Genomic DNA, 12,464 nt, shown 5'->3' on the forward strand with positions numbered 1-12,464 from the left:
TTTTCAGGTGGTTCATCACACAGACTAGTGGTTGTATCAGTTGGGATGCTAGATAACTGCCAGTGCTCTCTTCTCTACATTGTTCTCATTGGACGTAGCTGCTCCGTCCTGGCTCTCCTCTAATCCCTCTGACCATGCCTTCTTAGTTCCCTCTGGAACTCATCCTCCTGGGCATGATGCTCCTCACAGCTCTTTCTTTGCCCCCTCCTTTTATTTTTACTCTATACAGCTTTTCTAAGTCATCTCAGCTACTGCCCCAGATTCAGCTCCCATGAGTCTCCTTGCTGATAAATCCAGAATCTGTGTTTCCAGCCTGAAGTGCAGACCGACAGAGATCCTGATCTAAAACTGCTGACGGCAATGTCTTACAGAACATAGTTGCTCCGTCACCCACTCCACTTGCTCTGACATCCATCCCACCCCCTTAATCTCATAAGAAACTACATTCCCCAGGCTCCCTTGCCAACCGGCTTCCAGCTAGGTTTGGTGGAATACAGGGGAGTGGGCGGGGGGAACAGGAAGAGGTGAAACACCCACTGCCTCAAACAGCATCTGTGGCTCCAACCCCAGGTGACAGGCCCGAGGTCTGTGATCCACTCCCCTCAGGTGGCCCCAGCACCTGGGCTCCAGGGAACCACCTCTTCTCCTTGTCCCTCCACCTGGAGGGTGGCAATGGCTTCCTGCTAATGGTGACTATCTCACCATTCCACTTGGCTTCTCAGCAATTCCATCCCCTGTGAACCCCATGTTCTGTTTTAAATTCCCTCTGAAATACCTAGAGCAAGTTCTTTTTTCCCCCAACTGAATCCCGACTGATACACATCGTTAAAGGCACCTAAATTTAATCATTTAAGCCAGAAACTTACAATTTGTTTTCATTTTCATTCATACCAGTATTTCCCCCCATCCCATGTAAAGCTGGTCACAAAGTCGTGATGATTCCACCCTGTGAATCCATGCCTCTCCTCCACCCCCATTACACTGCCTGGGTTCACATCATCTTTTCTCTCTCAGACCAAGGCTGCAGCCCCTCAATTAGTCTCCCTGGCTACAGTCTTTCTGCCTTCCAATACATCCTCCAGACTGTCAACAGACTTTTATTTCTAAGGCACATCTGATCACGACATTCCCCTGATTAAAATCCTTAAATGGTTCCCCACTGACTACAGAAGAAAATCAGATCTGCTCGGTTCCACAGTAAATACGTACTTACTATGTATACCATTCTGCGCCTGAGCCTGGAATACGAGGCCCTTCATGTTCTGTCCTGCCTACCTTCCCAGCCTCATCTGCACCCACGCCCAGCTCGTTCCATCTGAACCAGCTGAAGCTCTCCAAGCACACCCTGCTCCCCTAAGACTCAGGGCCTTCGCACAGGCTGGGTCATCCTTCCCCTGCCCGGCTGTCTCGTGGGTGCCTTGGTGAAGTCCCCCTGATGCCCCCAACATTCCAGGCACAGGGCTCCACGGCACTCTGCAAACACCCCTTTGACGGAGCTCGTAGTCAAGGGCTGTTTTGTGTACAAGCCTGTCTGCCCCACTAAATGGGGAGCTCCCCTGAAGATGAAGATGCAGGTCACTCACTCTTGTGTCCTATGTACGTGTTAAGTTTAGTCAAAGTGAGCTGGAAGAATAAACTAAGTGTCCAAAGTGAGGAAAGGGAACCAAGGAAAGGGAAAGAGAAAAGGAAGGAGAGGGACAAGCTGGCAGGGTAGGCAGACTGCTGACCTCCATTGGGGGTGCTGGCTACCGCCCCAACCCTGGTCGCTCACCCTTTTTCCTTGCTCCAGGCATGGAGCTAGAAAAGTCCAGAGGCACAGTCCCCACTACAGCTGTCCCAGGGCCATTTTAGGGCAGACACGTTTTGTTCATTCAAAGCAAAGTATCAGGGAAGCAAATGTGTAATCTGCATAAATATTTCTATGTGATCTGCCTGTCATTTCCATATCCCTTGACTGACCACATGCTCCCTTTTGTTATAATTTAACAAATTAGGAAGTAACTTTTTCTACCCCCAAGGAAGTCAGCTGTGGGTCGTCTCATTTCTACAATATCCCCCTGAGGTCTCCTTGGCCCCAGCAGCTGCCCACCGTGTTCTGAGACCACCCACAGACAGTTCCCAGGAATGAATCAAAAATCAAGCGACCCTGCCATGGGTCCCCTGGTCACAGCGCTGTCATGACACCTCCTTTGTGGTCTCAAGCTCTCCTCTTTCACTCTGCTGCTCAAAGGGCCACACTCCAAACTATAGGCCTTGAACCAGTTTCACTGGGACTGCCTGGATCCCAGGGAAATGTAGAACGAGTATGAAGGAAGGGGAAGGTGGAAGGCTCTCACCTCCATCAGAAGAATGTCCTTTGAGCTCTGAGCCTGCACCTTTGGGTGCTGGACCTTCACGGCCACCGTCCGCCCATCATGCAGCACCGCCTTGTGGACCTGGGCCAGGGAGGCAGCTCCCAGAGGGGTGTCATCAAAGCTCATGAACAAATCATGAATCTGTCAAGAGTGGAGAGAGGACAGAGCAATTAAGATGACGCAATTCAGTGAGAGGGGCCAGGAGGATGGGCCAGGGCCAGCACTGCCCAGTGCCCCCAAGACAGATTTTCTCCTCTGTCAATTGCTTTGCCTGGGCCCTTTAGTGCCATGTAAATTCACACCAGCCACCAGTGCAGGGAGTGAGACAGAGAACACACGTGGAGGGTGGGTCTCATACCTGTGCAGGGGTACCCTGAGCACCTCCATTTAAAGCCAAAAGAGTGCCATCTCGAGTGTTCAGAACCGTGCGTCATCCACCTATTTAATTACTCACCATTGTGTCTCCGAGGCTCTCACATATGGATATGATCAAAAGTTAACAGAACCTGGGCCCAGGGCAGCCCAAGCCCGGGGTCAGATGGAAGATGTTCCAACCCCGCCAATCCGGAAAGCTCAAGGAAGCCCAGGCTAGAGGCTCCAAACCCAACAGCTACCACTTGTTGCTGCCTGAGCCTCAACATGGGTCCCCAAGTCCACTCCTGACCCAGCCACCTGGCAGAGGTCTCTGCACACCAGAGCCCTGCTTTTGGTCTTCAGGTGTGATGCCACCCCAAGTACCTTGGGCAGATCCCTGCCCCTTCTGCGCCTCACTTTCTCTGTGAAATGGAACATATACCCCTTACTCTTCCATCTTCTCTTCCCTTCTTCCTCCCCTCCTTCCCTCTTAGAAATGCCATTTCTCCTGAAGGAAAGGTCTGTCTGACTTGAGTGGTCAGATAGATGGTCCAGATATGAATATTCTACCAGATGGGAAGAAGGGCCCCAAAAGCCTTTTGCAAAATGGTCCAGGTCTGAAATTCTCATCCCCTCCATTTCTTGAATTCCCTGGATAGCCTCACAATTCTGGCAAGGCCAGACATTCACTCACACACACACACACACACACACACACACACACGCACGCACGCACGCACGCACGCAAATGTGCATATGTATGCCACATGCCTCCGCTCCTTCTCACACCACCCAGGCTCTCATGCTGAGGTCCACTCAGTCCGTGCCCCTGCTGCCTCTCTTCGTCCCCCTTCGGCAGCAGCCACCCCATCCTACCCCTCAGCCCCTCTCCTCTCCTTGGACTTCAGAGGTCACACGACCCACGGCCACCACCCCATCCCTTTGTTTGCTAGGCTGCACCATCACTTTGCTAATCTCATCTCATAAATCACTCCCTCCAGTCCTGTCATCATTTTGGTAGCTTTCACTAACTCCATGCCATTTATCAACATCCTGCGGGGGCCAAAGGTCCAGGCAACACGGGAGGGGCCTACCCTTTTCCGTCACGGGAGATGGGTACAGATTGGCCTCCCATCCCCCTTCTTCCTTATTGGGTATTTATTTGTACCCCTCCTATTGCCCCCTTCCCCAACTTGCCTTTTTCCCTCCCTCGTGAGTTCTGGGCTCCCTAAGGGCCAGATTCTTCCCACACCATCCGCCTGAATCACCCTGGGTCTCTCCACACAAGATCGCTTTATCCTGGACCTGGGCTTAGACTAAGAACGAAAGGGCCGTCAGCCCTGTAGCACGTTAGAACATCAGCTCCAAATAGGCAGCAATTTTTTTCTGTTTTGTTTGCTGCTGACTTCCCTACAGTTAGAACAGGACTGGAACTAGTCAGTGCTAAACAAATATTGTTGAAGGACTGAACCCACTATTCTTTCTATCGGAGGGGGATTGTATCAACTCTTTCCTCCTTTTGAAATGGCTGGACCATCCTACTCCCACACTGCTACTATTCCAAAGGCCTCACACATAAAAGCACATGTCACGAATGGGATTTACCTAGGTGGACTCCACCTGTTACTCCAGAGTGGGGTGAGACCCTGGCCTGATCATTCAGAACCCCAGGTACCTCAGGCCACACTGATGACATCAGAGATTGACCCAAGTGGTCCAATCAGACTCAATTGTTTTGCTTTTGCTTAAACTGTAGAAGTGCTTCTCCTTCTTTCTGCTCAACTTGAAGCTGAAAATTGAACTTGAAGCCTGGAGCTACCAGGGGTCACACAGTAGCAACAAAGAGGAAAGCAGAGTCAAGAGGGAGAGTGAATCCTGGTCACAATGGCTGAGCCCCTGGTCTAGCCATGCCTGGATGCCCACCCTAGAATATCTTTTTTTTGCTGAAGGTAGTTTGAGTTGTTTTCTGTCACACACAACTGAAGGGGCTCTGACTGACACAGTGTGTTCTCAGGCCCCAGCAGGGATAGATGAAAGAAACCTGGGCATGGTGCCCGGTACCCCCAAGAGGCCAGTACATGAGAGTTCCATTTCCTCCCCACCCTCTTGCTGGGACTGGGATCCAGGAACCGAAGGGAGATGGAACTTCAGCAACATTCCTGTCCGTAACATAATGAGATCAACACCACTTCCTTGGAAAGCCTCTGGTAATTCCTGAAGGAGCACCAAGGAGAATGTTTGCTAGAGAAAAGCTGTGAACTCAGACCCTCAGCTCCGGCAGCTAGGATGGGCAAGGTGACCTGGGGGTCATCTGACCCCACTCCCACCCCAAGCCTCCGCCTGGCTCCCTGGGAACACTTGCTCGTCCTCTGAGAAGGACAACCAGTCTTCAAATCAGAGTCATTGCAGGGACGCTGCAGAGTCACTGCAACTGAAGAGTGACGTGGCATCACTGGGGCTGTGTGGCAGGAACAGCTGCCAGGAGCGCTGCAGGGGGTGGGGAGGCGGGGGGAGGAACGCGTCAAGGCAAGCATGTCCCAATCTTCAGGGTAAGAGGAAGACTGGTCCCCCATATCCCCAGGGAATGGGGAGGGGGGCCTCCCACAGTTTCCTGCTCCCACCAGGGGTCGGGGGGGTCCCAAGATACCACCAAAGCCCAGGTGCCCATTCAGCACCCTGAACGAGGCCCAGCTGTGAGGACTTGCCCAAATCCTCAATTTGACCAGTGGAAGCAAAGAGGCATGGCAAGTGAGGATGCACTACCCACTCGGCGCAGGGAACCTGCTGGGCAGATACCCCGCCCACCCCACCCCATCCATGCATTCCCATCACCTCCGGGGGGCCCCTGCAGCCATCCTCTTCCCCTTTATCAGGAAGCACGTCAGACACCCACACCCTCCTGTGCCCACACACACTCACACACAACACACACACACAATTATTGATTGCTAGTGAATGTTCCTAGCCGGCTTATAAAAAACCGTAATTAAAGATTGGGGCTACAGGCTGTAATTAAATATGAATAAAGTATCTCTAAATGGAACCTTGATTCAAAGTGTTCGCTGGAAGTACTTTATGCTGATAGAGAGTAAGGAAAAATAGACCCTGTCCCGAAAGCAGAATTTTACCCCTCGTGCAGCTGAAACAAACGTCACCCCCCTCCAATCAGGCCTCATCCCCCAGACCTTTAGCAGAAAACCATTAGCAGAAACAACCTGCAGCATTTGCAGCAATTAGATTCAAGCAGGGCCCTCAGCTGCCTCCAGTCACTCGCAGAAACCTCTCTCCCCTTCTAAGGCTTTCTTTCCCGTTCTTTTTTTTCTCCCTCTGGGTCTGGCGGCAATATCAATTAACTAAAACAACTACATTTTAAAATGACGTTATGTGCTTTTTAATTACTGTCAGCCCATGATTCAAATATATCCATGTCCCTGTCTGGAAAAGGAAAAATAATCAGGGGAAAAAGTTTCTCTAGCTTTGTATGGTCTGGGGTGTGTGTGTGTGTGTGCGCGCGCGCGTGTGTGTGTGTGGGGGGGGGGGGGAGAAGGGCAAGAAGAAATTTGTCACCTCCTAGGGGCTTAGCTCACCAGGGGCTCAGGTTAAGACTTCAGCATGTCTATATGACATGATGGATGTTAACTAAATTTATTGCAGTAATCATTTCACAGTATATGTAAGTCAAACCATCACGCTGTACACCTTAAACTAATACAGTGATGGGTGTCAATTATATCTCAATAAAACAGGAAGAAAAAAAATGTCAGCAGACTGCCTTCAGCTGGGGTCCAAGAATCAAGAGACCACGTGACGTGATGCCCTGGTACTGGGCAAAGTGAGAGACCCTCCAGAAGATCAACCAGGAGGATTCCCATAAAGCCAGGTTACCGGGCAATGTTTCCAAAACGCCACGTTAAGCAGCCAAGCACTGGCCAGGTCCTCATTCAGCCCAAAACAAGGAGGCCGGAAGTCAGGACCTTCTAGAGAAGCCTCAACATGACCCCTGGGGGGAGTTTCACTTGGGTCTCTTAGCCAGCCCCACCAGAGCCTGCAGCCCAGGCAGCCCCAGCCTCATGGGGACTGGCCCATCAGTCACAAGATGGGGGATGTCCCAGATTTTCCAAGATGGTCCAATTTCAAATACTCTATCCTGTTGTCCCCATACTCATTCACATCAGACATATTCTGGATTCAGAAACGACATCACCAAAAGATAATGCTAAGAAATCCAGCACACCCTGAACTGGCCAGCTCCGGATGTAGACAGAAGCAAATCCAGGCCTTGATGCCAAGGCCAGGCAGTTCCCACTTAGGAGCCAGGAAGACTGCCCAGGGCACCTAAGCAGGTTACCATGGCATCAGCAGCAAACAACATCTGGCTCTCAAGGTCTTGAGATGGCCCAGCCCACGCCTGGCTGGGTGCCAGCAGCCATCCACTGCTGCCTGATGGGGGGAAGGACAAGTCCCCGTGCTAATGAAGTGGCTGGAGTGAACCATACCCACCCCAGCCTGAGGCAGACAATAGAGCTCTAGCTCGCTAGGACTCTGCCAAAACACCGATGTCTGATGTCTGCCTTGGGCAGAAAATCCATCCCTCCTCTCAGCACCAGGAACCCCGACACCTCACAGTCACCCTATCAGCTGACACCCCATTTTGCTGCAATTCCTGCCCCTCAAGTAGGGGCTGGACTTAATGACCCACTCCTAGCAAACAGCACATGGAGGAAGTGACGGTGTCCAATTCCCAAGACTGTCACCAAGATGTCCTCCTTGCTTTCTCTCTTGGAATGCTTGCTCAGGAGGAAGCAAGCTGCCATGTCACGAGGACACTCAAGCAACCTGTGGAGAGGTCCACGTGGTAAGGAAGCCAGGCCTCCTGCCGACAGTGGGCCATCTTGGAAGCAGCTCCTCCCTCCCCACTCAGGCCTTCAGATGACTCTACCCCAGCTAACATTCTGACTGGAACCTCACGAAGAGACTGAGCCAAAGCTATCCAGTAAAGCCACTCCCAAATTCCTGACCCGCAGAAACTGTAAGATATCAAATGTCTGTTGTTTTAAGGCACTAAGTTTTGGGGTAATGTGTTATGCAGCAATAGCTGATTAATGTACCCCAAGCACACCCTGCCAGACATCACGAATCCATCACAGCCTTCATTCCTGCTGGGCCCAGATGATGCCTCAAAATCTCTCTCAACCCAGTGTTCCACGCAGCCACTACCAACTGACAAAAGTTAACATATGAAATGAAACCAATTTGCCATTTCTTAGCCTAAGCCAATGAATATGTACTGCAGGCCCATCAAATGACAAACACCATGCTAGGAACATGGGCCAACAAAACAGGCAGTCCCTAGCCATGAGGAGACCTTGGTGCAGCCGAATGTCCTACTAGAAAAAGGCAACAGCCTCTGAAAAACACACCTGCATTTTAGCAGTACCTGCTGGAGACAGTGCCCCCTGCCCAGTACTGCTTAACCCAACCCTGAAAGGACCTTCAGGCAAGGTAAGAAGAGGGGACCCCCAATATCACCATGTAGACCCTGGGGGGTCAGGGGAGGGGACAAGGCACCCAGGTGTCTCTCCGTCTCCCCACTCAGTAGCTGCCCTGCCTCAAGGTGGGTGCAGCCCCATCTCCAGCTTCCCACTCAGAACAATTTATTATAATAAAAATCGTAATGACAATAATAGCTCAAGGACACCTAGAACCTGTTTTCCATGGAATCTGTGTTATTTCTGGGGTTCTAAAAGATCAAAGTGTTGGTTCTGCAGAGCCATTAGCTATTGCTACTGCCAAGCTAGGCCAACAGCAGAACCCGAGGCCCTTCTCAACAAGGGTCCTCCCCAGAAATTACAAAACAGCATTCCTGTCTAAGTTCTTGCAAGGAGGCTGGCACGATGCTAAACTCTTACCAATCTGCTGAAGAGCCTCCAGGTACAGGATAATCATCTACCTGGCTCTGCCGAGGGCGTCACAGGTCAGACCAAGCTTCTTTCCTCCTGCGGGATGGTAACAAGTAGCTGACAGAAGGAGAAGCAAGAAGCCAGGAGCAGCCCACCCTAGGATGGCCATGGGCACGCTCCCTGGGAATGCCCACCTGCTGGTCAGGACAGTCGGATCTGAGACACAGCAAGGCATAGTGATTCCAATGCAAGCTCTGGGTCAAACCGCCCGTACTCAAGTTCTGCCTCCAAGGTGCATCAGCTTCGGCAGTGACATAATCCCTCTGTACCTCAGCTTCCTCATCTGTAAAATGGGAATTTGGGTACCTACCTCATAGAGTTGTATGAAACAACATACATAAAGGGTCTAGAATAGAGCCTACAGAAGACCCCCAATAATTGTAGCAGGAGTAGTGGGTGCCCCATCTGATGCCTCCATGAAGAGGACACAGTGGTCTAATGAAAAGAGCACTGGACAAGGAGGCTCTCAGGTCTGTTCTGTCAGTGAGTAAAAGCCACCATCCTCTTTCACCCAAAGACTCCTAACTGGTCTGCCCACTCATGTTCCTTTCTGTGCCAAGCCCTCTTCCCCATACAGCTAAGGTGAGTTTTCCAAACATAAACTGATCATGTCACTTCTTGCTTCAACTACTTCACCAACTTCCCAGGGCCAAAATCTTTAGCACGACCCACAGGGTCTGACCCTGCCTACATGTCCTGCCCCTTCTCCTCCCTCTGCCCTCCCCAAGCTCCATCTGCCCTGAAGAGATGGCCTCTTTTGACCACCAGCATACTCCCTCACTGCCCAGGGCCTTTGCACGTGCCATCCGCTCTGCCTAGAAGGAATGAATAGGAATTCTTCATCGAGGGAATTCCTACCCATGCTTCAAGTCACAGCTCAACTGTCACCTCCTCAGGGAAGCCTCCCTGTGTGCATTCTCAGAGTTCATTGCCTTCCTCCAGAGCAATTACACAACTGCACTTTTGCCTCAATTTATATTTGCTTCATCTCCCTCTTTCCTTCTAGATGATAGACTTCTGTTTTGCTCAGCATTGCATCCAAGGCACCTGGCACACAACTGGTGCCCAGTATGTATTTCCTAGTGAATGAATGGATGTGAGGTCTGATTTCCCCATCCTCTTCCTGGTGAGGGGACTCCAGGCCTTCCAGCTGATCCAGGATAGCTAAAACACCTCCCGGAAGTGCCTACAGTTCCCTCAAGGTGGCTGGGCACTTCGAGAGCTGTGGGTAGAGGGACTCTATGGAAATGTTGTGATAATAATGATTAATAAAAAGCAGATAAACACCCAGTGTGGCCAGCCAGCCCGGAAAGCCATCCATTAGATCTGTCATTCATTAGAGGTGGGGGAGGGCACAGTCCAATCAGATCTTCTCAGTTTAAGCAAACCTTCTGTAAATCGTAGGCTGCAGGCACTGACATTTGATAAATTATTGTTCATAACCCACCATTGGCTGTCATAAATCTAATCTTTCAACATTTCCCATCTTAATAACTTGTCCAGCTGCACAGGGTGACAGGTCTATGTCTCTGCCTGTGACAGAGATCTCTGGGGTAAAGATACCAGAGATCCTAGGCAGTGCTGTATGAAGTTGAGGACTCCCACAGCCAGGGCCCCACCAGGGCAGGCATCCCCTGGGTGATCAGAGTACAGAGGTGATGAGCTGTCCGTGCAGCTGCAGAGCGCCCGTGAGTCAAGTGCTCACACCCCATCCCAGGGTCCAGAGACGGGTGGTGCCAGGAGCTCAGACCCAAGAATCGGGCAGGTTGAGCTCTACACCCTCTACCGCATGCCTGCCCATGTGAGGACTCTTCGTTGAACTTGAGCTTGGTTGGAATAAGGGATGTCAGGATATCTTTGCTCTGCAGGCACTGAATGCTCAACCATGGGTAATTCCTTGTATTTGCATAATATCTTGCTCTTATGTAATTCTCAACCCTCTCTTAAGGTTAAGGTAGAGGAGATACAATCACCCCCATTGTACAGAGTAGAATATATTCCCTAAAGGTCATTCATTTATTCATCCAACAAATGCTTATTGAGTGACTACTATGTGCAGGGCCCTGTGCTGGTCAGTGGGGACTCAATGGGGAGTGAGTCCAAATTGGGTACGGCCACCAGCCTCCGGAGTTACTACAGGAACATGAAGTCCAATAGGGAGACAGGAATTAATCACGAGATCACAAAGAAAGATAAACGGCCAGCTCTGATAAGTGCATGAAGAGAGAGGTAGCTGGTACCATAAGAGCCTGTGTCCAGAGGATTAAACCCAGGCTGGGAGAACTTCTTGGAGGAGGAGACAAAGAACTGAGCTCCGAAGGATGAGGAGCCAGTTCACTAGTTAACTAGCTGAAGAAAGGAAAGAGGAGCCTTCCAGGCAGAGGGGACAGCCTGTGTGAACCATGAATAAGGGGAATAAGGTATGGAGACAGCAGAGAGCCAGAGAGAAGATGACCACCAACTCCCAACCTGGAATCCAGGCCCACTTGGGCTCCCCGGGTCTCCCCCTGGTTGAGGAGGTCCTCATCCACAGCTCATGCCCATGGAGGAGAAAGCCAGGCCATAGTGACTCGCATTCATACTTCTAAAACCAGATGGGCTCACCCTCACGAAACCCCAAAGGCCTTCTCCCTTCAGGTGTTCCTACACCCAAAAATATAGGAAGGGAAAAACTAAAGGGCTTCCCTGGTGGCACAGTGGTTGAGAGTCCGGGTTCGTGCCCCGGTCCGGGAGGATCCCGCATGCCGCGGAGCGGCTGGGCCCGTGAGCCATGGACGCTGGGCCTGTGCGTCCGGAGCCTGTGCTCCGCAACGGGAGAGGCCACAACAGTGAGAGGCCCGCGTAGTGCAAAAAAAAAAAAACAACTAAAGCCTAAGCATTCTTTGCTTATAGCGGCACCATTTGCTGTCAGGACAGACTTCCTTAGCCTTTGGGAGGTGGCGAAATAACACACAGCAAATGAGCCCAAGCTGTGTTCCTATGCCTCAGAGCCCCAAACAAGAGGGTTCACGTACCAAAGCCCTTGCGGTCTTTCTATAACACCTGAGCGTGTTCCATCCAATAAGAAGTTTCCCAGATTTACTTTGCATGTGACAGAAGCAGTGTCCAGGAATTTTAGAGGGAGGTAAACCCAGACTTGCTGGATCTACGGGGAAGATAAAGCTCACATTTGGGGGAAACCACGCACACGCCTGGCTAACCCTATCTGCCAACATATAGCCAAGTGGCCTTGGGCAAACTGCTTAGCTGCACTAACGTTCTGCAAATGGGAGTGATAATAATGCCCATTGGTAGGGGAGTTCTAAAGGTTAAAGGATATTATGCATCTAGAGCAGGGGGCCAGGAAACTATAGCCCATGGGCCAATCCAGGCCACCGCCTGCTTTTCTGTAGCCCACAAGCAAAGAATACTTTTTTACATTTTTAAGAGAGAAAAATCAAAATAATAATATTTTGTGACATGTGAAAATTACGTGCAATTCAATTTCCATGACCATGAATAAAGTTTTATTGGGACACAGCATGCCCATTCATTACTTATTGTCTATGGCCACTCTCATCCTGCAACGGCAGAATTAAGTAGTTGCAACAGAGAGTGTGTGGCCTGCAAAACCTAAAATATTTACCATCTGGCCCTGTGGTAGGCAGAAAAATGGCCCCCTAAAGATGTCCATATCCCAATCCCCAAAGGTGTGATGAAGGTAAGACTCTTGAGATGTGGAGAGTATCCTGAATTCCCATGTAGGCCCAATGGAACCACAAGGGTCCTTATAAAAGGGACGCAGGAGGGTCAGCGT

The 12,464-nt window shown here is 50.8% G+C and overlaps 1 protein-coding gene across 1 annotated transcript in view; it reads right to left on the minus strand.

Moving 5' to 3' along the window:
* The window catches only part of ADCK1 (aarF domain containing kinase 1), a gene marked incomplete at its 3' end in the record, with an annotated part of 110,255 nt that overhangs the window by 35,957 nt on the left and 61,834 nt on the right, over nt 1-12,464 (minus strand). Inside the window, exon 5 of the mRNA XM_082837747.1 lies at nt 2,337-2,495. Within this exon, the coding sequence (XP_082693873.1) occupies nt 2,337-2,495 (159 nt within the window). The remainder of the gene's footprint in view (nt 1-2,336; nt 2,496-12,464) is intronic.

Source organism: Leucopleurus acutus (genome assembly GCF_964270905.1).
Source record: "Leucopleurus acutus genome assembly, chromosome: 1".
NCBI lineage: Eukaryota > Metazoa > Chordata > Mammalia > Artiodactyla > Delphinidae > Leucopleurus > Leucopleurus acutus.